This window comes from Chelonia mydas, chromosome 1, assembly GCF_015237465.2.
Source record: "Chelonia mydas isolate rCheMyd1 chromosome 1, rCheMyd1.pri.v2, whole genome shotgun sequence".
NCBI lineage: Eukaryota > Metazoa > Chordata > Testudines > Cheloniidae > Chelonia > Chelonia mydas.
This window is the reverse complement of record NC_057849.1, coordinates 183,287,450-183,313,833: the sequence shown is the minus strand read 5'-3', so window position 1 is coordinate 183,313,833 and position 26,384 is coordinate 183,287,450. Positions and strand designations below refer to the sequence as shown.

At 41.8% G+C, this 26,384-nt stretch overlaps 1 protein-coding gene and 1 long non-coding RNA gene across 4 annotated transcripts in view; both read left to right on the top strand.

Moving 5' to 3' along the window:
• The window catches only part of CD247 (CD247 molecule), a 95,023-nt gene that overhangs the window by 33,331 nt on the left and 35,308 nt on the right, over positions 1-26,384 (top strand). The window contains exon 1 of one of the 3 annotated variants that reach the window (XM_043538449.1): positions 21,242-21,584. The exons of the other annotated variants lie outside the window; for them this stretch is intronic. Within the exon in view, the coding sequence (XP_043394384.1) occupies positions 21,578-21,584 (7 nt within the window). The 5' untranslated portion in view covers positions 21,242-21,577. Of the gene's footprint in view, positions 1-21,241; positions 21,585-26,384 lie in introns of those variants that run through there. 3 annotated transcript variants of the gene reach the window in all.
• On the top strand, positions 21,610-25,673 carry LOC122464126. The gene is made up of 3 exons (XR_006288030.1): positions 21,610-21,914; positions 22,004-22,222; positions 25,266-25,673. It is a non-coding gene; the product is annotated as an uncharacterized LOC122464126 (long non-coding RNA).

Below are 26,384 nucleotides of genomic sequence, written 5' to 3'. Positions count from 1 at the left end.
TGGTGACTCTCCTTTGGTGCAAAGAAGGGGGTTTCACCAATGAGGAGGCTGACCCCTTTGTTTTCAGTCTCTTGTTGTGCACAGCTTTTGAAATATGCAAGTGTCTGGTTGCTTTCCCCACAACTCAGCGGAAAACATTAGTGCCACCAATCTCTGTGACAGAACAATGGGTGACAAACTGCCTTGTCATTTCAATCAAAGCCACCCGCACTTGTCATCTGATTTATCCAGGGTTAAACCGTTTATTATGCGCCAGCTCAGGCTGCTCAGGGTAGCTGTTTTTCTTAATCTCTTGTCATAAGTGTTGTTGGGTGGAGGTCGGAGTGAAAACTGCTGCTGGTTGAAATGACAGCTTCATTCTGACAACCAGGGATTCTGTTAAAAGAAAAAACAAATGGGGATAAAAATGCAGCGCATGCAACTTTGCAGGGTGGTGCCTTCTGTAGAAATACAGTTATTTAAAAGAAACTCTAGCACAGTTCTTGTTGCCTCCTCCTCCTCCTCCACCTTAACGCTCTCCTCATCTCCATCTCCCACCTGAAACTCCGTGTCTCCTTTTGGTGTGTTTGTGTGTATCTATGTGCGCTAAGAGACTTTATGCTTCAAATCCCTCTTCAGAATTCACCACTTTCCACCAGTTTACAGCGACTAATTTTTGCTCTGGCATCTACCTTCTTTACATAAATGCAAAAGGAAAAGACAAAGCAGAACCAAATGGTATAATCTGTCACCCATTGTTACAGTGATCACCCAAATGCATTTATCTTCCCATCTCTTCTGGTTTGTCATTTCTCAGTGTTTTAACTCTCTCTCTCCTTTCCTCTTTGCTTCTAGTGTGATCCAGTCCAGTGCTCCGACAACTGGGACTTGGGAGACCTCAATTTAATTCTAGGTTTCAGAGTAACAGCCGTGTTAGTCTGTATTCGCAAAAAGAAAAGGAGTACTTGTGGCACCTTAGAGACTAACCAATTTATCTGAGCATAAGCTTTCGTGAGCTACAGCTCACTTCATCGGATGCATACTGTGGAAAATACAGAAGATGTTTGTTTTTATACACACAAATCATGAAAAAATGGGTGTTTATCACTACAAAAGGTTTTCTCTCCCCTCACCCCACTTTCCTGCTGGTAATAGCTTATGTAAAGTGATCACTCTCCGTACAATGTGTATGATAATCAAAGTGGGCCATTTCCAGCACAAATCCAGGTTTTCTCCCCCCCCCTCCCCCCCCCCAAACAAACCCACTCTCCTGTTGGTATTAGCTTATCTAAAGTGATCACTCTCCTTACAAGGTGTATGATAATCAAGGTGGGCCATTTCCAGCACAAATCCAGGGTTTAACAAGAATGTCTGAGGAAGGTGGGGGGAGGGGGGTTTAGGAAAACAAGGAGAAATAGGTTACCTTGCATAATGACTTAGCCACTCCCAGTCTCTATTCAAGCCTAAGTTAATTGTATCCAATTTGCAAATGAATTCCAATTCAGCAGTTTCTTGCTGGAGTCTGGATTTGAAGTTTTTCTGTTGGAATATCGCAACTTTCATGTCTGTAATCGCGTGACCAGAGAGATTGAAGTGTTCTCTGACTGGTTTATGAATGTTATAATTCTTGACATCTGATTTGTGTCCATTTTATTCTTTTACGTAGAGACTGTCCAGTTTGACCAATGTACATGGCAGAGGGGCATTGCTGGCACATGATGGCATATATCACATTGGTAGATGTGCAGATGAACGAGCCTCTGATAGTGTGGCTGATGTTATTAGGCCCTGTGATGGTGTCCCCTGAATAGATATGTGGGCACAGTTGGCAACGGGCTTTGTTGCAAGGATAGGTTCCTGGGTTAGTGGTTCTGTTGTGTGGTATGTGGTATGTGGTTGCTGGTGAGTATTCGCTTCAGGTTGGGGGGCTGTCTGTAGGCAAGGACTGGCCTGTCTCCCAAGATTTGTGAGAGTGTTGGGTCATCCTTCAGGATAGGTTGTAGATCCTTGATAATGCGTTGGAGGGGTTTTAGTTGGGGGCTGAAGGTGACAGCTAGTGGCGTTCTGTTATTTTCTTTGTTAGGCCTGTCCTGTAGTAGGTGACTTCTGGGAACTCTTCTGGCTCTATCAATCTGTTTCTTCACTTCCGCAGGTGGGTATTGTAGTTGTAAGAATGCTTGATAGAGGTCTTGTAGGTGTTTGTCTCTGTCTGAGGGGTTGGAGCAAATGCGGTTGTATCGCAGAGCTTGGCTGTAGACAATGGATTGTGTGGTGTGGTCAGGGTGAAAGCTGGAGGCACGTAGGTAGGAATAGCGGTCAGTAGGTTTCCGGTATAGGGTGGTGTTTATGTGACCATCGTTTATTAGCACTGTAGTGTCCAGGGAGTGGATCTCTTGTGTGGACTGGACCAGGCTGAGGTTGATGGTGGGATGGAAATTGTTGAAATCATGGTGGAATTCCTCAAGAGCTTCTTTTCCATGGGTCCAGATGATGAAGATGTCATCAATATAGCGCAAGTAGAGTAGGGGCGTTAGGGGACGAGAGCTGAGGAAGCGTTGTTCTAAGTCAGTCATAAAAATGTTGGCATACTGTGGGGCCATGCAGGTACCCATAGCAGTGCTGCTGATTTGAAGGTATACATTGTCCCCAAATGTAAAATAGTTATGGGTAAGGACAAAGTCACAAAGTTCAGCCACCAGGTTAGCCGTGACATCACTTGGCCCCCACCTGCTGTGTGACCCTGGGCAAATCACTTCGCTCCTCACTATTTTGGTTTCCTCACCTGTAAAAAGATATTTCTGTGCTTGGTTTGGGTCACAGCTGAGAGTGCCAAATTCTGGGCAGACTGTAGGAAACAGGGCAGACACACCCCAAAACAAAAGTGAGCTCCTGTGTCACTACACTAGTTAAAAAGGAGCTAAAATAGCCCCCATAGACAATCCAGCCCCTATCACCACCCACACAATTGGACTTTTGTGATGTAAGGTTATTAAAACCAAAAGCACCACATATAAGGTTTTTCCAGTTCCAGAGAACCAGCCAAACATCCCAGGTCAACATACAGTTCAGATCTTACCCAAAAATCATGCAGGTGGTCAATTCCTTTAGTAAACTAAAGAGTTATTAATTGGTTCAAGGAATCCTATACATCACAGTTGATTTCAGAGTCTGTAGGTCAGGATACAGCTGTGATGGTAATTCTGCTAGCTTTCAATAAGTCTCTCTGGATCACCCAAGAATCGGGTGAAGATTGGGGGTCATCAGTCCTTTGCTCAAAGCTTCCCTTTGTTAGAAATCATGGTCCGGAGATGTGGAGCAGGAATGAAGACCAAGAATGATGTCACAGTCTGCAATTTATACCACTTACTCCAGGTGCATGGAAAGTTACTGGCACAAACATGGAGTCATTGGTCACGTGCCTTGCTGAGTCATGAGGCATTCATTGGCTATGTGCTGCCAGAAGAGACCTCGGGAGGGGTCCCTGGAAGAGCTGATTATCCTTAATGGGCCACCAAGCAGGCAGGCTAGCTCTGATGTAAATCTGTTTTGGGGTGTTACCCAGAAAGGCAACAGGTTTCTGTTACTAACACATAGCAACGTTCCATATCTTCATATATATTGATGATTCCTGAATATAACCAGGCTGGTCATACTTAGCTGACTAAAACTTTTCCAATGATGCCTTACATAACATATTTTGTACAAGATTTATTGCAATGGGGGTAATACATCAGTGTTGATACATTAGTGTAAACATTGTCACCTTTCTTTAGTACAGCTTCATTTTGTGAAGTACGTGGACAACTATGACTGAAAAGCGCTAAGTGAGGAAAAGTCAGGCATGTGGATGGTACCGTATAAATTACGAAAAGAGGAGCCATGGCCAGGTCAATTCAGGGTAATTGCTTCAGAGAAGGCGTGATAGAAGAAAATAAATTGTTTAGATGTTTATTTTTAAAAATATATACACTTTTTTGCATAGTATTTTTCTTGCAAGAGTATCACAAAATGCAGTACAGATTCAATAACAAAGTTACAGAATGAAATAACAGAATTAATAACAGACATACAGAATTACATAGTACAGCTATACATGGCATAGCTATAGAGTACCAGAGGGAGAAGGGAACTATTTAAATAATCTGTTTTTCCAAGCCACAGGAAACAAATTGCTGCAATTCAGTTATTCAGAATAAATACCCTCACAGCAGACTCTTTGATTGCATAAAGTGTACTACAGGTGAAGATTTAGCTTTGTATGATTGTGTTTTGGCAGTATGCTCATGATCATGTCATGTGGTATGTACAGTGAGAGTTTATACAGAAAATCACTTATGTGGGGGAAATACTGCCTGCTAACTTGTTTCCATTAGACAACTTCTAACCTTCCAGGGACCCAGCATTTTAAAAAAAAACCTGCTACAAAAAGTTTCCTTATTTCCATTCTCAAATACTCTGGCTAAAGGGCCGTGATCTGTAAGAGAATAGGTTTGAGGTTTAATATCTCAGGACCCTGCACACTAGCAATGGGAGTTCAACCTATATATAGACCATTGTAAAAGCTGCCCATTGGAATATACAGCACTTAGTGTAGGTCCTTGTGATACTAGTTCACAAAACCATGGCTTCATTCTATATAGAAGAGCTATTTATGGGTAACTTTTTTGAGACTTCAGAAGCTGTATTGTATAAAAGGTGCCTCTCTTTATAGACAGGGATGTGGGAAACAGTCAATAATTTTTAAAAGCTTTGTAAAATAGTTTCTCTGTAACATACGTGCCTTGTACCGAAGACATGATGGTGTGTGGGTAGGGTGACCAGATAGCAAGTGTAAAAAATCGGGACAGGGAATGGGGGGTAATAGGTTCCTATATAAGAAAAAGCCCCCAAAATTGGGACTGTCCCTATAAAATCGGGACATCTGGTCACCCTATGTGTGGGGGATACAAAAGTTTTAGTGACAATCACTTGGGAGTAGCTGCCCAGCTCACTTTTGGCTTCACCACTCCTGAGTAATGCACCTACCCCAAATCTTTACACCACATCATATGTACTCTCTCTGTATCCATTATGCACAGGTGCTACTGTGAGTAGGTGTGCATGTAGGGCCCTCAAATCGTGGAGGAGTGGGACAAAGCTGGACTATGAAGAGAGTGTTGGCTCCATTCAGGGGCCCAGCAACAAAGTGGGCTCCAGAGTAGTCGGGAGAGCGAAAGAGGAGCCAAGTAAGAGGTTGTGGCTTGGAGAAGGCTGCAGTTTTACTCCCCTTAGCCATAGAAGGGGTTGTGGGGGCTACAGCTGAATGACTTGAAAGATGCAATGCATGGCTACAATAGCCCTTTTCCATCCTATGGGCGCTAATTTGACCCCCTTCTTGGTTGTCTCAGCATCACAAGGCCAATGACCGAATGGACCGTGGAGACTGATTTGTGCTTTCATCCCTAGATGTGGGTCCACCATGGCAGGTTTGAGCCCTATCGATGAGGTGGTGTGAAAAAGATTCTGAATCTGTCCCATGGCTCAGTAGGGGATTCAGTCTTCAGGACTGTCAGTGCAGAACCCTCCACCAGCACTGATTTTCACACTGAAAAAAATAGAAAAAGAGTGTGAGGAGGAAAACAAATGGGTAAGCTTGGAGTGTCCTCCTCGCCAAAAACTCAAAAGCTAATAACAAAATGTTTAAGTACATCAGAAGGAGGAAGCCTGCTAAACAACCAGTGGGGCCCCTGGACATCGAGATACAAAAGGAGCACTTAAAGAGGATAAAGTCATTGCGGAGAAACTAAATGAATTCTTTGCTTCAGTCTTCACTGCTGAGGATGTTAGGGAGATTCCCAAACCTGAGCCATCTTTTGTAGGTGACCAATCTGAGGAATTGTCAGAGATTGAAGTGTCACTAGAGGAGGTTTTGGAATTAATGGAGAAACTTAACAGTAACAAGTCACCGGGACCAGATGGCATTCACCCAAGAGTTCTGAAAGAATTCAAATGTGAAATTGCAGAACTATTAACTATGGTTTATACCCTGTCCTTTAAATCAGCTACTGTACCCAAAGACTGGAAGATAGCTAATGTAATGCCAATATTTAAGAAGGGCTCTGGAGGTGATCCTGGCAATTACAGACTGGTAAGTCTAACGTCAGTACGGGGCAAATTAGTTGAAACAATAGTAAAGAATAAAATTGTCAGACACATAGAAGAACATAAATTGTTGGGCAAAAGTCAACATGGTTTCTGTAAAGGGAGATCATGTTTTACTAATCTATTAGAGCTCTTTGAGGGGGTCAACAAGCATGTGGACAAGGGGGATCCAGTGGACATAGTGTACTTAGATTTCCAGAAAGCCTTTGACAAGGTCCCTCACCAAAGGCTTGTACGTAAATTAAGTTTTCATGGGATAAAAGGGAAGATCCTTTCATGGACTGAGAACTGGTGAAAAGACAGGGAACAAAGGGTAGGAATAAATGGTAAATTTTCAGAATGGAGAGGGGTAACTAGTGGTGTTCCCAAGGGTCAGTCCTAGGACCAATCCTATTCAACTTATTCATAAATGATCTGGAGAAAGGGGTAAACAGTGAGGTGGCAAAGTTTGCAGACGATACTAAACTGCTCAAGATAGTTAAGACCAAAGCAGACTGTGAAGAACTTCAAAAAGATCTCACAAAACGAAGTGATTGGGCAACAAAATGGCAAATGAAATTTACTGTAGATAAATGTAAAGTAATGCACATTGGAAAAAATAACCCCAACTATATATACAATACGATGGGGGCTAATTTAGCTACAACTAATCAGGAGAAAGATCGTGGAGTCATTGTGGATAGTTCTCTGAAGATGTCCACGCAGTGTGCAGCAGCAGTCAAAAAAGCAAACGGGATGTTAGGAATTATTAAAAAAGGGATAGAGAATAAGATGGAGAATATCTTATAGTCCTTATATAAATCCATGGTATGCCCACATCTTGAATACTGTGTACAGATCTGGTCCCCTATCTCAAAAAAGATATACTGGCTTTAGAAAAGGTTCAGAAAAGGGCAACTAAAATGATTAGGGGTTTGGAACGGGTCCCATATGAGGAGAGATAAAAGAGACTAGGACTTTTCAGCTTGCAAAAGAGGAGACTAAGGGGGGATATGATAGAGGTCTATAAAATCATGAGTGGTGTGGAGAAAGTGAATAAGGAAAAGTTATTTACTTGTTCCCATAATATAAGAACTAGGGGCCACCAAATGAAATTAATGGGCAGCAGGTTTAAAACAAATAAAAGGAAGTTCGTCTTCACTCAGCGCACAGTCAACCTGTGGCACTCCTAGCCTGAGGAGGTTGTGAAGGCTAGGACTATAACAGGGTTTAAAAGAGAACTGGATAAATTCATGGAGGTTAAGTCCATTAATGGCTATTAACCAGGATGGGTAAGGAATGGTGTCCCTAGCCTCTGTTTGTCAGAGGGTGGAGATGGATGGCAGGAGAGAGATCACTTGATCACTACCTGTGAGGTTCACACCCTCTGGGGCATCTGGCATTGGCCACTGTCGGTAGACAGGATACTGGGCTGGATGGACCTTTGGTCTGACCCAGTATGGCCATTTTTATGTTTTCCTTCCTGCAAATAAATGGGGGGAAGCAGCTGTGACGGGAGCATAGCAAAGATTACATGGTATTTAAAGGGAGACATGGAAAGTTACTGTGGGTGCTGCCAGACAAATACTAGGTAGTTTGTAAGGTGCTAGCATGTGAAACTCTTGGCCTGATCCTGTGAGGTGCTGAGCACCTACAGCTCCCACTGAAATCCATAAGAAGAGTAGAAGATTAGCAGCTCTCAAAAGCAGGCTCTCCAAGATCAGAGACAGTGCTTTGGTCATTCATGTTCCATTTTCAGCTTGATGTAATTAATGCTTATCTTACGAAGGGAAACTGAAGAGCTTTTCTGTGGGGGTGGGTGGGTGGGCTGGTGGGAGAGAGATGAAAAGAGTGAGAGAGGGAGAAAGGAGAAAAGATCATGAATAAGGTTGGAAGGAGAAATTATGCTGTAAAAGGTTAAACTTCTTGTGGAGGCAACCAAGATGGGAACAAAAGGGAAGGCATCAGTTAGTGGATCAGAGGATAAGAAGCAAAGTACTAGATTAAGGGGGAGAATTGAAGACATGATGGTCTGGTAACTTACCTTCATGTTGTCCCCTTCATGTTAGAAATGATCTGTGGAAGCCAGGCTGTGATTCAGGGGAAAAAATGCAAATCAAATATCACTTTAATCGTGACCTCTGAGGCAATGATAGAATTGCTCTTCCCAAATCTTTGTTGCCAGCAATGAGAGTCAGCACAAAATCCCAATGAAAGCTTTGAAATCCTCTAGTATTTAGCAAATATGGTCACTACTGGCTGAATTTCTCAAAGCTTGGGCGTTTTTTCTGTTCAACTATGCTTATCCAGCCTTAATCTGGACTATCCAGGTTTATGGTGGATGTGCACCAGGCCTGAGCTTTCTCTTTTCTAACACATCCCATCCTCAAACGCCCCAGCCATCCCTAGATTAATCTTCAATAGTTTTCACTTATTTGACCATGACTGACTCTCTGATTGGGGGTGGCTTGGTGGCCCACACCACAAGTGAGGTGTCCCCTGGTGGGAAGCCTTCTTTTCAGGCAGTCCCTTGGATGGCAGTTCTTCCTCACCTACTTGTTTTTAAAGGCTTCTTCCACCACCCCCCTTCTGACCTTTCCTGGGGAAGCCAGGCTCAGGAACTTGCACAGAGGCCAATTTATCTTTGTTTTTATTTAATTTAAAAAAAAAAGTGTGTGTGTGTGTGTGTGTGTTGGGGGGGGGGGGGGGGGGAATAGCAGCACTCTGCGGCTTCCCTGCAATTTATGCCCCAGACTGTATTGTGCAGTTGTAAATGAGTTAGCTCACGAGATCACCTTGCCCCTCCTCACAGGAATTGCTAACATCACGGAGGGAGATTAAGAAGAGGGCTGTCAGTTAAACTTCTCTGAATTTCAAAAAAGTTTTGGCCCAGTTCTAGGGGTAGCTGAAGAATCACTGTTGTGGGGATTATTTTTTTTTTATTTTAATTGAACCAGTTCATTTGTCCGTACTATTATTGTGTCTCACATCTGCTGCTGCATTTAATGCAGTGTTGAGGCACTCGGATCAGTGCATGTCATCTGACATGTCAGAACCCTCCTTCAAATGTCTTGAATGTGTTCTCTAGTTGTAGGATGTATTGTACTTTTTGTTTTGTTTTGCCCTTTTTTTACACTGAGGGAATGAATGGCAAAAGTGCTTAATCTTAATGCAACGTTTTGGCTGCAGCACCAGCTCAAAGCTGTTTCCCCCAACAGCAACTATAATCAAACGTATTGCACATTCAGTTACTTCTAATGTATTTTAATTAACATCATATAAAATGCAGCTTAGGTTAATTAAGAATGAAATACCCTTCTCAGCATCATCTATAACACAGCTACTGGAAACATGCAGAAATATCAGGGGTACATGTAGGGTCTGAGCCTGCTCCTGGAGCTTGCCTTTGGCTTCCTTAGGAGCAAGACTGGGCCTTGAGAGAATTCATGAAGACTGATGACCGCTCTGGTGTTATGGTGTTGTGTACTATGAGCTCAGAAGGTGCATGGCTTTCCAGAGAACTGTACTGAGACATTGCTCTTGACAGAAAGCTGCTGATGCGGTTTCCCTGCTTGCTTACAGGGCAAAAGGACCCTAGGGGTGCGAATGGCGAATTACATATCGCTACGCAGGCTAGAATCTCCTTAACACGCTCGCCGCATCCGTGTTGCCAGCTCACATGATTTTTATTATGGTATTTGTGGCATTTCACATTTTACTTAGAGCCCTGCTCCTGGAGACTGTTGATCTACAGGAGAATTTCAGCTTTTTTATTTATTTATTTTAAAGCTTTCATCGTTGCGGAGCAAAGACTGAAAACATGACCTAGGACTAGAACCCTAATTTTTTTTTTATCATGATATCTCGTTGTTTGCAGTGTTATTCACAGGATATTAGAGAGAGAAGGTAGATGAGGTAATATCTTTTATTAGTCCATCTTTTGCTGGTGAGAGAGACAAGCGTTTGAGCCACACAGAGCTCTTCTTCAGGTCGTATGTTTCCCAGAGCTGAAGAAGAGCTCTATGTAAAGCTGGTGTCTCTCGCCAACAGAAGTTGGTCCAATAAAAAATATTACCTCACCCACTGTCTGTCTAGGATCTCATGACTTTTGAACTTTAGAGTTAGTAATACTTTGGCTATGATGATCTGCTTTGGTTCATATCCCGAACAGCTGGGCACTATTTGTGTGCTCTGCTAAGCAGCAATCATATCCTATCTTACCCCTCCAAACACTGACTGCACTTTTGTGGTGTGTGTGTGTGTGTGTGATGTGATTCCAGTTTGTGTAAATGGCTGAGAGTTCCTTTGGCATGTATTGGAAGTTCATTAATTAATGATTATTCCATCATGTATTCTCTGCTCTCACCTTAATACACACTGCTCTAAAACTTCAAAAGATCATTCCTGTGTCTGGGCAGCTGTGCTGACTAATAGGAAAGCCTGGTGTTTGCGGTGGCGCAGTGTATACTGACTGACAGGTCAGACTGAAATGGTGGAAAGCCTCGGTGACTGCAGATGATCAGTCAACAACTTGAGTTGTCATAGCATCAGCAAGTTCTGCACAGACCTCCGCAATGGAACATATGTAGCTAAGCCATTGAGATTAAAAACAAACAGGAAAAAAACCCCACGTATGGCCAGAAAGACAATGACTTCTGTGAACCATTGTGCGTGCATGTGATGCTGGCTCCCGGGGGTCTGTTACTGCCTTTTATTGTAAATTGTAGCAGCATGCCGCTGAGTCGGCTCTTGCCAAGCAATGTAAGCCACAGACTGCTGCCCTTAAAGGTCAGAGCTCAGCAATATGCCAAGCCTGAACTCTGACAGGATGCCTTTATATATCATCTGTTAAATACTGACAGCGTGCTCAGTGCTGTATAAGATGCAAAGGTGAAGGCAGTCCCTGCCCCAAAGAAAGTAACCTGCTAACTAAGGTGGAGCGATTTTTTTTTAAATCAGTGATTTTTAAATAACTGAATTTACTTCAATTTAGACTTTGTAAAACTAATCTGAAAATTGTGCTATTGCAACTCTAGATTAAAATTTATAATGAACTGATTTACAAATGCTGTTTTTGTTTTAAATGGAATTACAGTTAGGGCATCTTATTTGAATCTTATAAAACTGCTATAGGCAACACCCTCTCCCTAACCCACCAAAATATTGAAAATTTAAGACTGATCGTTCAAACACTTGCACAGGTATGGAAATTCATTCTCACACAGTCTCATGGATTTCAGGTATTCATGTGCTTACAGCTAAAGGCTAAACATGTGCATAAGAATTTGCAGTATCAGAGGCTAAGTTTCAAAATAAAACTTCAATGTTAACAAAAAACGTAATTTAGATGTTCAATAAATTAAAAAGTTCACAGTAAGTCTGTTCACACATGCCTAAAGTTATGCAATAAAACCCATATTTAGGCACCGAGAGATGTGATTTTTTTTTTTTTTTAAGCACCAAAGTTATTTAGGAGCACAAGTCCAAGTGACTTCAAACTGCAAACTCCTATGGAAGATTATAGCCTGGTCAAAGCACTTCAGCTTTCTTGACTTCTGGAAATTTGGATTTATTGGAAGATGGGTGGTGGCGGCAAATATTTGGTTATCAGTTTGGAGTTTGTTGTATTATTGCAACAAGGAAGTTGTCTCTTTCAGCACAGATGAGCATTTCACGTGTGAAACTTCTTAGAATTTCAGATGTTATAGATATTTTCTCTAACAGTTAAAAAACTAATTAATTACAGACACAAATACAAAACAAATCCTATTAGTGATTTAAAACTATAAAATTGAAAGAAAGTGAAGAACTAGCAACATGTAAATAAAAATCAATTTAAAAAATCATGCTTTAAATAAAATTAAGTGACTTCTATCCATCCTGCTGTTAACAACATTCAGGGCTTAACAACACGCGCTACCACTTATGTAAGTATAACTTACGTTGCTCAGGGGTGTGAATGAGCCAGCTCCCTGAGTGACATGAGTTACACCGACCTAAGCGCTGGTGGACAGTGCTGTTAGCTGGAGAAGCTCTCCCGGCCGACATAGTTACTGCCTTTCGTGGAGGTGGCTTTATTATGCCGATGGGAGAGCTCTCTCCTGCAAGCGTACAGCGTCTTCACCAGATGTACTACCGCAGCACGGCTGCTTCACCGCTGTAGCACATCTAGTCTAGACTAGCCCACAGTCCCTATTTTTAAAGTGCTTTACAAACATTAACTATGTGTGTGTGTGCAGTCCGTCAGTTTGACGATGACATTTTCATGCATCTCTTTTTGTGGGTTCTGGAGTGACTCTGAAGTCCAAAGCGTGATGCACATGCTCATGAGTAGATTGGGCAGACAAAGTCATCGGTGAGCATCTTGGTATCTATAGCAGTAGTATGATGCTTTTCCCTTGCAGCTAACAATCAATTATTTCTGTCCTCTTCAAAGGCTTGGAAAGCTCTGAGTGTTGTGTGTTGCCATGCTGATGTATTTAACGCAGCCTTCTCAAGATCATTCGGTTCCATTGCACCAAAGAGTATACCGTTCTTGATGCTGTCCTTGTAGCACTTTCTGGGGCGGCCTTGATTCCGATGTCCTTGTGCCAATTCTCCACAGAAAATTTTTCTGGGGAGTCAATAGTCAGGCATCCTAATGCCGTGTCCAACCCAGCGTAGTTAGGCTTTTAGCCACATGGCCTTGATACTTATGGCATTTGACTTTTGGAGAACCTCCAGGTTGGTAATTTTGTCCTGCCAGCAGATTCCCAAAATGGTTCGCAGAGACCGCATATGGAAGGCCTCTAGTTGCAGATCAAACATTAACTAACTATTCCTGATATTGTAAATTTAGTTATTTTTGTTTTCTGTGCGATGCAACTTTTAAAATTCTAAGGGGTGTAGCGTCTGCAGAGGTGGCGGCTATTTTGTGATGCCGTTAATGCATTATATGAGAAAAGAGATAAATTTCACTCTCCCAGAGAGACCTTGCTTTTTAGTTTGTTTATTCTCTTATAGTCACCTTGATTGACAGTTCTGACAACTTGGGGAATCTGTCAATGTATAAGTCATGAATTCTGGTTGATATAATGAAGCTGCTATTTTGAAACTGCAATATCATGGAATTTCTCTGTGTATGTGGAATCCACCATTTGCTGATGGATGGGGGAGGCTGTAGCACATCACTGCCAGGCCAGGGACAATGAAGGGGTGTTACCTTTAATGACTATGCTCGGACTGAACAATGGGTGTGCTGAGGAGGGTACCTGAGTGGGGAAACCAGTTCGACTAAGTTTCTCTTCGGGGGGGCTGGTGGAATAAGAGTGGAAAATGGCCAGCAACATAACAAAGACCCCAAGTGTTGGTAGGGAGACAAACTTGGGGGACTTGCAGAACAGGAGACAGGAAGCCTGGGGCAAGAGAGGGGAAAAGATGGATAGCAAGATGGGTCTAGCTTTAATTGTGGGACTAATCAGGGTCAAGGAAATCTAACCAATCTAGAGAAGCTCTTTGATTCTGAAGACAAGCCATGGGTTGTAGGGGAAGGATCCTGGGCACCCCAGAGAACTTGGCTCCAGCCCAAAGTTCTCTCCAGTGGTAAGGAACTGGAGACCTGGTAGTGTGTATAGGTGTGTTGTTTTGTATAGATCTGTGTATTGCTTGTGCTATTCAGTAAAGAGCAGTGGTGTTCGGAATCCCCCATGCTGAGTCTGTTTGTCTGGCTCTATTTTGTTTCACCTGTCATGTGCCCTTGAAGAGTTAAACTATAAATCCAGGGTGCCCCTCTGGCTGGAGGTCTGGGAGAAGGTGTGCTTAAGTTAAAGGACAGTGAGGGGTCAGAACCAGTCCCAGGGGCTAGGCCATTTGAGTGCAGGGTCTCAGCTCTTGGGAGAGGGTGCTAGAGAGGGTCGGCACCTCCAGAGCATGCCTAGAGAGCACAGCGAGGGGTGGTGTCTGCACTTTGTTCAGATTTGAGGCTTAAAGAGCACACAGGCAGAACCCAATGAGAGAGGCTGGCAGCACAACAGTTTGGGGAGCCTCCAGCCAGAGAGGGAACGCTACCAGGGCTGTATGTGACAGAAGTACAGGGCTTCTGTGGCTGCAGTGATCTGTCTTAACAAGTGCACAGAAGCTAAGAGCAACAGAAATAAACAGTTTGGAGGCTAATTGTGGATGTGGGAATAATGGCTGAGTTTAATAAAATCATAATTGAACTGAATATATTGGAGAAGAGGACAATAAACCTGGGCTTTTGCAAAATCCCACCCCAAACTCATCTGTAGGCTACTGAGTGATAACATGCTGCTAAAAGAAATGCCAGGTTAGAAGGTTTGCACTGCAAGAACAACTTGCTGGCTCTACTCCACTCTCATGATTTCATCCCACGTCTCTCAGTATTGGGGTTTTTTATTCTTAAAGCCCTGGCTCCTGGAGTCATTACCTGAGTACCTGGAGATTACCTGAGAATCTGGTGTATCGTTTTCAAAAAAGTAAGTTTCTAGCCCTCATGCCTATGAGACAAAAAGCTTGAAAACATGAACCCTAAAGACTCAAGCCAGGAAGCAAATGAAAAAAACCCCAATTTAAAAAACAAACAAACCAACAACATGATTTTAGGTGGCCTGAGTCCAGCTTGTTTGAATACCTGGAGCTGACAATACTGGATGATGCTCAAAGGGCATGCCATTATTTGTAACATCTCCTCCTCCACATTAACCTTTCCATGGGTGTTGCACATTCCACCCTGGGGTACTGCAGCAAGCCTGTGGGGTTAGTGACATATGGCTGGGTTACCCCCAGCTGGTGACTGTGAGGAGCATAATAAAGGCGGCTTCTACCCTGTATGTGTCTCTGTCTGCAACAAAGTGCAGGTTGGTTAAACTCTGCCAACTGGATCTGGGTCAAAAACACTAGCTCGCCCAACCTCACCAGTGCTCCTAAGGCTTTTGGTTAGTGATCCATTGGCAGCTTGTGCCGTGCTGTGATAAGCAGTACGTCTTGGCAGCTCGCGTGTGCCCTAGGGACGCTTCCTGAATAGGAGGCAGAACTTGGTCACTGAACGAGCTCTGGCCAAAGCAGAGCAGCAAATGGCATGTGAACGTAATGGTCTAACTTTCCTCCATTCTCTTTCCGTGCTTCCCTATTTTCCTCCTCCCATCCTTAAATACTGTCAGCTGAATTAAAAATAAAAAAATGAGTTTGCTGCTCTGCAGTAATCGCTATGCCTCAGACTGGAAATGAGGTGATGGTAAATGTTCAGTTTTTAATAGAACCTTCTGTATCCCTTATCCTCCTTTTCATAATCCCACCTGCCCTCTTTTCCCCCCACCCCGCTTTTATCCTGTTCTTTTTCACCCTCCTATAACTCCCTCTGACCCTCTTCGTCTAAGCAGTGAGACCAGTCTAACTGAGAGTGATGTGGCAGGAAAGCTGGGCTGTGTTGATGATTAGGTGCTTTCATGCCGGCGACAGGCACTCTTTTCCAACCCAGCGTAGAAGGGAGAACCTGGTAAGGGACCCTGCAGAGAAAATCACGTAGGAGGTCTTAGCACTGCACTAACTGCAAGAACAATTACAAAGGTGATGTGACTTTCTCTGTGCTGTGGCTTCAATGTTCCTTCCTGCTGGGGTAAGGCAGGGGGTTCTCTATCAGAAAAGGAAAGCCAGGCTTGTTACTGAAATGGTCTTGTTGTCACACTGGCGCGTGTGTGTGTGTGTGTGTGTGTGTGAGAGAGAGAGACAGACAGACAGACAGTGGGCCAGATTCATGCCTGTTGAAGTCAGTGTTGTTACACTAGCGATTTGTTTGCCCCAGTGAGTTGCATTCTGTGCTGTTGAACACAGTGAACCTGGGAAGGAGAATTTGTGCAGATTGGGGTGAGGGGAGAAGTGAGGAGAAGAGGGGTATGTGTGAGCGAGCATTCACACTCTGTGGTCTTCAAGGAGAAAGTAGTAATGGCTGAACCCTAAAGGCTTGGGGGGTTGGTTAGACTCTGAGAAACACCTAACAATCTTTCTGAATTCTATGGTTCTGAAAAATCTCTCCAGACTTCCTACTGGCAACATGATGACAATGGCATTTCTGCCTGTCTCTGCTGGTCCCAAAAGCAGGACACACAGAGGCTACATTAAAAATGGGAAGTAATGGGGAAGGGAGAAAATGAGCAGAATATTTTTGAACTACAGATGTTCAGCGAAGGCTTGATATAGCCTTACTTCATTCTGACTGGTTCTCCAGTCTCTCAGGATGGGATGACAAGGTTTGGATTAAATAAGAACCCACTGAACTTTTGTCCAAAGTGAACTCTTTCTGAAGTTTGAAAAAGTTCACTCAACTTTTGTTGCAATGCACTTCTACTCGCAAACTAACTCTAGAAGCCCTAAAATATTATGGGAATAAAACATGTCTTGTATTTCCCACTTGACTAAAATTGGGAAATACCAGAATTCTTGCAAGAAAGTGTGATCTCATGAGGTCTCCTGACTAAGCTATCAGGATATGAATCTGAACTTTCAGATGCTTATTCAAACAATGTCTGAACGGTGGTGCATATAGCTATGTAATTGGAAAACGATGTTTTTCTGTCCTGCATCTTTAAATTTCCAAGAGTCTGCGACTTTGCAGAGGCAGTGGCTGTTGTGTGAGGCAGAGCTGATGCAGCATGTTACAAAGTGCACAAACAGTGCTCTCTCCTGCTCTCTGTCGTGGAAACTTTACTTGTTGTTTTTCCCTAAATCTACAATAGAAGTCATTCTGACTGAAAGCACGTGATTGCTCTTTAGATATGGAAAAAACATCGCATAAACTTTCGGAACGTCCCTGATCGCTATTGTGTGTATGTGAGGAGAAGATAGCCTGTGTACCAGTAATCAGACTGAACTGATGTGAAATTGTATAGTTTCAATTTCCTTCTGGCTGCTTCATTTCTCCTCAGCTCTGGTATCCTGGCCAAATTCCCACAAAGGTAACTAACTATCTTCTGCCTCCCTAAGTGAACCCAGCAGCTGCAAATGATACAAAATTCTTCACTTCCTGTTCCAAACTGAACAAGCACCCAGTGCTGGCCAGTTTTGCTTTGTGTAGTTAGGCAGCTGTGATGATCCACTCCAGAAATGGCTGTGTAACTCACACTGTATGAGTGTGGTTTTCTGTTTCTCGCTAATAGCTGGACCACACTGAGGTTTGAGTGTTTTTAGCTCAGGCTGGTGTGTAAGGGGCAGCAGATGCCGCTTCTGGAGTTGTAAAGGAGCCAGATGTGTCACAGGAATTCCAGGTCCAGCTGCCAGCCCCTCTGTGAAATATACCTTGCTCTGTGTTCCCCTTTGGCAGTACAGACTCATAGAAATGTAGGGGTAGAAGGAACATCCAGGTCATCTGGCCCATTCCATGCTGAGGCAGGATTAAGAATAGCGGCTCTGTGACTATATTTATGTTAGTCAGGAGACTGTACTCTTTCTTCTCTCCCCCAGAAAGTGAGAAGCCATAGATCAGAAGTTACTGCTGCTTCTTGCAACATTAACTTCCACGGGGGAATCTGTCAGATATTACATGGCTTTCCTGGGGACATATGCTGCACCCAGACAGCTCACTTTGAAATCCGCAAAGCCCCAAATGCACAGTATTCATAGGAGGAGGATGTTGATGACTGAGATGCAAGAAAAACCATGTGAATTTGGCCATGCGTTAATGGAACTCTTGGTTATATTATCTCATACTTTATAAAAGGACCGGAGCACTAAAAACCACCCAAATAACATTTTGGCCTAAATAAAGGCCCATTCTATATTTAGTTTTTTCTGAGGTAACAATTTCTAGCTCAGGTATTGCAGCTCTCAGCTACTTTGTGTCCTTCCTCAGATAAGCTTGGTGTTGTCTGTCTTTGCTAACAAACTTCTCAGATGTGTGTTTGCTAGGGCGGGTAGGTTGGGGGGGTAGATTAACATCTGTCTTTAAGGAAAGCGTAGTGACTCACTTTGAGGTTTCAGAGTTGCTAGGGGGGTGCTAGTGGGGGGACAATGAGCATGTGTCACATCTTATATACTGCTGCAGGGAACTAAATTAAAAGGACCTGGTGGTTACGGACATTGTGATTTTTGTGGTTGGTTGCTACAGAAGCTCACAGTTTTCTGTCTGCCAGCAATGGGAATAAATCTCAGAGGTCAGAGCTGTTGGTTTCACCAACGGGATTGAGAACCATCTTTGCAACTGGGTTGCAGAAGTGTCATGAATGATCTCATGAATCAGCTGGCCTTGAGTGAGAAAGAAAGAAGAAAGGCTGAAAAAATGGATCAGGAAAGTTCTTGACCTTACTGGCATTTAAAATATTCCTGTCTTTGGTCCCCTTTCTTCCTTCCAATTTCATTCAGGGTGGCTCTGTGAAAGAAGGCAGTTTGTGCCACAAGAGCAAAGTGGAGTACAGCTGGAAATGGGTTCGGAGAGCCTTAGAGAGCTCCTGGAGCCAAGGGTACTCTGCTGGTTGCACTGCGGGCCTGGTGGGGAGTATTAGCATGCAATCTGTGGAGAAGCCATTTCCTGAAGGCATTCATGAAAAGCAGGGTTATATTGACACTACCTTAAGGGGGCATGCTAGGAAGAGTTTCCCTCAATTGGAAATGAGGGAGAATTTTCCAAAGCTGGATTGGCGCGTAGTAGCAGGCCACTGAGGTGCAATGCCAAACTGGCATCATTTTACCACCTTCAGGAATTCCAGCACTCATGGAATCAGAGTTCAGGGTCAATTTAACAGAAGGACAATGGGCAGGGTATAGCTAGAGATAACACCTGACCTTGTTGCCTCTGTGGCTGCTGGCAGGTACACACTCCATGTGTCATAGCATGCAACTTTTAATCCCTGGGAGCAAGCTTTCTCATGGTAGGCAGGCAGAGGTGTGTGTGTTCATGTTCTTCCTTCGGTTTATTAAGCACACTGTTAGATCTTTCTAATAGTGCCTGCCATGTTAGTGATCCTCTTTGTGATGGTGTATGAGTATATGAACCTTGGGAAAGTATGGGCATAATGCAGATGAGACAACGTATCAGCTGGTGTTCATGAACACTTCCAGTTGGTAGCTGTGTGCCAGCATAGCCTTTGGTTCTTTCTCCTTCTGCAGTTCTGAAAATATGTTCCATCAAAGATCAAGAATCTGTTTTTAGCTTGCCTGCTTCTCCTTACCTTTAGATGTCCTCGGTGCCATGTGACTGAGGGCCCAGACTTCTACTGGAGGAAAGGAATATCTGGGATGTTCAGGAGTGATGCTGTAAGGTTCTGAATTGACCTAGCCCACCTCCAGGATCAGACCCGTGTTCTAATGTGCAGCATATACAGAATTTGGTAGAGGAGAGCGGGTAAAGAGAAGGAGGTTTCCAAAAACTTTGTAACACCTAAAGCAGTGGTTCCCAAACTTGTTCTGCCACTTGTGCAGGGAAAGCCCATGGCGGGCCGGGCCAGTTTGTTTACCTGCCGCGTCTGCAGGTTTGGCCTATCACGGCTCCTAGTGGCTGCCGTTCGCTGCTCCAGGCCAATGGGAGCCGCTGGAAGCAGTGCAGGCCGAGGGACATACTGGCCGCCGCTGGGAGCCGCAATCGGCCGAACCTGCAGACGCGGCAGGTAAACAAACCAGTGCGGCCTGCCAGGGGCTTTCCCTGCACCAGAGGCCAAACAAGTTTGGGAACCGCTGACCTAAAGAAAGATGAGTGCTTACTAGCATAGAAAGCAATTTTGTAAAAGGAAAAATTAATAATAAGGACAGAGAAATGTAACAAAGAGCTGAACACATATTAGTATTAGAAATGTGAAGTTCCCGTCTGAAGAAGATAGTAATATATTTTCTCATAGTAATACACCTACAGAGCAATTAGCTAAACCAGCTCATGAGACTGTTTAATGTACAATGCACACACAGGAAACAGTGAACATGAAACTATCCTCTATGTTGAAATCCCTGCTGTACTTTTGTCCCTTTTCTAAAATATCCTGACAAGCATTAACGAATTATTCAGACTATGAGCCGAAGAGTTTCATTTATTTAGATCCCTTTGATAGTAGAGTGAAAGTCAAAAAACTAGGAGAACTTCCTCAACATTCTGTGTAGTTGCAGAAAACAATTTTAAATATTCAGGCTATTGGTTTTCTGCAGATACAAATTCTCTGTATAAAAATTGTTTCTCCTCTAAAGGCCTTATGACAAGTATTCACAAAGAATATCAGTAGTTTGGGAAGGATTGCTGAGGTTAAAACTGTGTAAATATATTTTTATTCCTACCTATAAACATTACTGTATGTTCTTTTATCAGAATTAATAAGAGAAGAAAAAAATCTTAACTTTCATGGAAGCAAGATTGGGCCTCCAGGGTGTACGGCACCCCAATATAGATATAGGTGTATGAAAAGAGAGACCGTTTCTTCTCACCCCAGGTATTCCTGAATATTTGGAGTTACCTGCCCCTAGTTTTAGAATTCTGTTCCATAATATAATCTTTGCCCTATTAGGTAAAAACATCTATATTTTTTTTCTCTATTTTTGTGCTTGGATTGAAATTGAACGAGCAACGACTAAAACTGTTGTAAGCATCTGCCGTGAGCATTATGGACATCATGGACCTAATCTTGCGCTCCTTTGCACTGAGGTAAACCTGGAGTCAGTGGTGTTACTCTGGATTTACAACAGTGTAAAGGAGAGTAGAATATGTCTCCATATGTTTATAATTGGATCTTCTGAATACCACTAATAATAAGTTGGCAATGGAGGTTGAATGGACGGTAAGATTTAAACTGCTCCTCTATGACTAGTGCTTGACTGTTTGTAATACAGAGTATATCATGAGAGAGTTAATTCACCCTACTTTTGCATTAAAATCTGAAATGTGAAACATGACCTTGATGAGAAACAAACTGTCTCCATTCATCTGATATACAGGCAAATGTGTGACTTTCAGTTGAATTGTATTAATTCTAATATTTAAAATTATCTTAGTAAATTATGTCATTTCTAAAGTATAGGCTCAGAGAAAATATAATTTAATGACATGGAATATTGGAAGAAGAGCACCACTAACTTTGAAATAAGATCTCATTCTTTTTTTTTTCCCCCCTTTGTTAGCTACTCAGGTCTCAAATTACAAACCCATTGTATATGAAATATAATCTTGCACTAGATCTGATTGTGTTCATTCAGCCTATTGCTCTTTTCTGCAGGTGGTTTTGATAAGTTAATGGAACCTCTTAGAATATGTACTTATTCTAATCTCGGAACAACCAGTCTAGAAGACGTTTATTTCTAAACTGCAGCCAGTTGAGAACTTCAATTGTAGCAGAGTATTCAGTGCCATAGTTTCAGCTGTGATACATGGTTTATAAATCTCAATATAAACCTGACAGTCTCTAGCTATTCAGAGAAACGGAGTGTGCAGCATATTACGTAGGAGAGAGCTTTGTCTAGGATTTGTTAAGCTCTGGGTAAAATATTTTTTTCTGTTTTTAAAATTCATCAACCAATGCTTGGTAAGAACATATCTTGCTCTTCGTGTGTATTATCTTTTTAACAGGCAAAAATGTTATTTGTGGGAGGCATGGCCAGGAGGATGGAATGTTGATACAAAGGTGATGAACCGTGTCCTAAAACAGTATAACCTGGGTCACTCATCACCAAACATGCTCATCAAATAACTGCATAGAAGCTTCCTCTCACCTTTCAACTGGCTGACTTTTCTCCCCTAGGGACATTAGTATTACATTGATTATAGTGTTGTGGCTGTGTACTGGAGCATACTGAAGCTCCTACCAGAGAAGGAGAGCTTTGGAAGGTTTGCAGAACCGTTTCAGTGGAACGAGGTACATCTGGCTGTGTGTTTATGTGCTTGCGTGTGTATGCCGATGAGAATTTGGGGAAATCAAACTTTGCTTTTATTTCTCCATTGCAGAGCTCTTTATTTTGGATAATACCTGCGTATGAAATAAAAATGCGTTTTGCTGTGCGTTACGTTAAATTGGTTTCTAGCCCTTTTAATCTGAAGGTAGGGTGACCAGATAGCAAGTATGAAAAATCTGGATGGAGAGGCAATAAGGTCTATATAAGACACAGCTCCTAATATCGGGACGTCTGGTCACCCTCTCTGTGGGTCTTAAAGTACTTTACAGAGGTAGGTGTATAACTATATATGCAATCTGTTAAGCAGTGACATTTATTGGTTTTGTGTCTAAATGATGCAAAATTGATGGAGAGGATACACATATCATGATGTGATTTCTGAAATCTATAATTCTGTTTGAAATAGGAGCAGTTGTTCCTGGGTTATACTGAGGGTAACTGTTTCATTATTTAACACATCCAGAACATGTCTGCAAGTATGTGTGTGAGATTCCCAGTGAAATTGTTTGAAGAGTCATACATGCAAAGGATCAAATTCTGCCTTTGAAATGAGCTAAACTGTCTGTGTCTTCTTCTCCTCCTCTGGTTTTGCTCTCCAGGAATAAACCCTGCTGATGCAGTTCCAGCTTTTGAATGATAATTATTAGAACCGTGCACACTGGGAATTTATTTGCACAAAAGTGAGGCAATTCAGAGTTAAGGTCCTGCAGTAACTTCATTGCTGACCTCTGGTGCATATGCTTCTGAAATTACTTGTTTTATAACTGATTGTAGCCTTAATCTGAAAACAGGGCAGGATTGGTAGAAACATCAGACCCGTAGAAGAGGGGGAGAAAAATAATTTTGCAGGAAAATCTGCTAATCTTCATAGCTTCCAGAACGCAACAATGACTTTCCAGTAAGAAACAGCTTCTTGTAATACTAATCATAACTGATGTGAAACATGCAATATAAAATTAAACTTTCACACTGTAAGTATTTTTTCAGAGCAATATGAACAGAACCTGTCATGCAGTGCCTACAGTTTTTTGGCTTAGTCACAGATGGGCCCCAGGAACTTTAGGCATTAGTATAATATTCAGAACATTATATATATTCCAAAATAAAGTTGTTTTTTTTCCTCTTTTTTTTTTTTAAATGCTACTGCATATCTCTGTATTACTGCATGTCTTTCTGTATTCCCTGTGTGGCTTATGCATATTCGCTTAGAGCCCAAACCTGCTACTTCTGAAGTTGATGGCAAAATTTGTTTTGACTTAGATCTTTATCCTGCAGTTAGATCCATGCAGGTGGATCCCTGTGCCCTTGCCAAATCTCCTTAAACTCAATTGTGCTTTGCATATGTCTGCTCCGACAGAACTGACTGCAGGGATGGGGCCTTAGATGAGAATGGCATTGTGTCATTTATTTGCATTCACTTGCATTTCATTTGGATCCAATGGACCTGAATATAATCTCCCTTTCATCAATGATATTCTAATAACATTACCCCAGCATGGGTGAGATCAGAATTGAGCATCATAGGGTCTGTAAATAGTTCTCAAATTGTGGATTTGAAATCATCAGCATTCATTTAAAAATGGATTATTCTGTGGAATGTATTCTGATTAGCACAAAATAAAGCAGACTCTCTTTAGTGGAAAGAAGAAATGTAATGTATAATAGTAGCACTAGGGTTTTCATGTGGGATAAACAGCCGGCAGGCTCAACAGAAGTATAAAAGACACCAGAAATCCTGTACATGCTTGAATAGTTTCTGTTGTATAGACATTTTAATTACTCGCCACTGGTATAGTTTTGTAATTGTATTTTTATTGCTTGTAGTTTTTATGAATTAAAAATAGTTAAAAGCTGTATGAAACAAATTCAGACCGATCAGAATCACATTGGTACTTTAAGACAATTTCAGTTGCATTTAGAAAATAAGTCCGCTTCCAGCCAGCCTTTTTACGTAGTTCATGGTCCCAGAGGTGTCCCAATATGGTGGATTTAGAAAGCTTATGTATCCAAATAAGTATCCCATCTGTATTGTACAAACTCTGGTTACATGTTGCTGACTGTAAGTTATTTCTAGAGTAAAATATAAAATATGGCCACAGAAATAACCCCAAAAGACAAAGGTATGGAGCAACAGAAATTCTACAGTAAGTCTCATCTTAGTACCTTATCAACTTGGACCCAGTGTTAAAGTCCATACAAAAAAAATGGTTCCCCACCCACCCCACTCATCTGTTTTCCAGGTTAATAGTGGTACAAACAAGGATTCTACAGTCACAGAATTAAACTGAAAAAAGATACATAATGAATGTAATTTATTTTAAGTGATCACTTCAGGGCCATGCAATAAATGGTCATCTAAGAAATTAAAGGTTGAACAAAATTGTTCTGGAATCTATCTTGGGCACAAACACGTACTGATTATACAGGCGAAAATGCCATTAGATTGATGGAGTTTTGCCAGCATTAGTAATATAGGATCAAGCTCACTGAGGTACTTTTAAAGCAGTCTCTCGAGACGGGGGATTGATCCATAGAGCAGTCTTTGCAATATGAAGAGTCTGACTATGGTGGAGTATCTCTGATGTTTCTCCTGCAATTATGGAGGAGGTGAATGCATATACGTATATGCAACCAAAGCAGGACTGGGCTTCTGGAATTTCTCTCTGCAGTGTTTTTCAGATAAAATATCATTTCCCAGAAAGGTCCAAAAGAAAAACAAATACATTTTGAATGCCATACTCCACAGATCAGATTGTTGTTCTATAGAACAACAATCACCTTCCCATGCATAAACTGTCATCCCTCACTGCGTTTGTCTGACCTGGTCAGAGAGACCTTCTGGGAAAAGGATACTATATTTCTAAGTGATCTATAAAGTACCATCTATATATAGAGCTCCATCAATAAGATAATTGTGGGTTTACAGTGCTTTTTGCATAATTTACTGTGTTCTGCTTTCATACTCTTGTAATTCAGTCTGTTAATTTTGTTTAGGATTTTTTGTATTAAAAATAACAAGTTTGAAAGTGTGCAGAAGATTCTCCTGCTATGAAGATTTATCCTTAATAAAACTACTATAGATAAAAACCCTACAGTATTCCTAGTAATGGGATGACATCAGCCTCCAGTGCTATTGCTCCAGTAGTTTAATCATTATGGTAGAATATTGTGGTATTATTTTCTTAAGGAATATTTTTTATTTTAAATGTCAACATGTTTGTTCTCGGAACATATTTTTCTGACTGAGGTCAGAATATCTATAAACATGTCCCCAATTTATTTTTCCATCTTCATTGTGTGTGGCTTTTTTACAGCACTCCATTTCCTGACTTGACCTGGTTCTGCAGCTGTTTTTTGCGTAGTTCTTGTGACAGATAGGGCAACTTCTTGCAATATCTTCGGGAAATATTGAGTTTAGATACCCTTGGAGTCCCTTGTCTTCCATGCGAAGGTTAAGTATTATTGTGGGCCTGGATGATCAAAGAACTATATTGACCAATATGGCAGACAAGAATCAACTTTTGGGACGATACGTGTGAAGTGGATTTCCTGGGAAATATCTAGGAGGATGTGAATGCAAGTACCCTCACTTCATGCTCTCTCCCCCCCCCCCCCCCCCCCCGGTTTTGCAAAAATCCAGCCCTTTGAAGCTACAACCTGATGAGAGGGCTATTGTCTGCTGAGTATCTGTTCTCAGGGTCCCAATATCAAAGGCCCAAACTGTATAAATTACTACTATCCATTAGTGTTGATAAGTTAATTTTATTAGTAATAAAAATTGATACATGCAATGAATACCAACATTTGGTTGATAATTCGTGCAAACTAATATTAATTTTTAACGTACACATATTGATATGCTTGTTTACCTGAAAGTCTATCACCAACACTGTCTGACATCAAGGACAGATCTGGGCCCTTCTGGTAAATCTAAAGAGAATTGCCTTTTCCATGAGATAGAGATAGAACAATAGCTAACTTTTTCTACAGCAAGAGCATTAGAGCTGGGCAGGAAATAGATTTTTCATTCCAGGAGAACTTTTGAGATTTCAAAAATTTTCCCATCAACAACTGGGAAGAAAAATTCACTCAGAAAATTTGCAAACCAAAAATCTGTAAGAAAGAACGTATTTAGGTCCGTTTAAATGTTTCATTTCAATTTCAGCTTTTTAAAACATATTTACTATAAATTAACTTCAATTTTGAAACAAGTCATTTTGAAATCAGACAATTCAATTTTTTTCTCAATGAGAAATTTGAAACCAACCCACTTCCCGCAAACATTTTAGGTCTTGACATATCGGCATTTTTCCAACAGAAGTCTAGTCAAAATGTTTCTGACCAGCTCTACCCAGAACTGAAGTATCTAAGCATATAAAAATGCTTAGCACTTGGTATTTTGAGAGCACTTCAATGCCCAGTTGAGTTAGGTG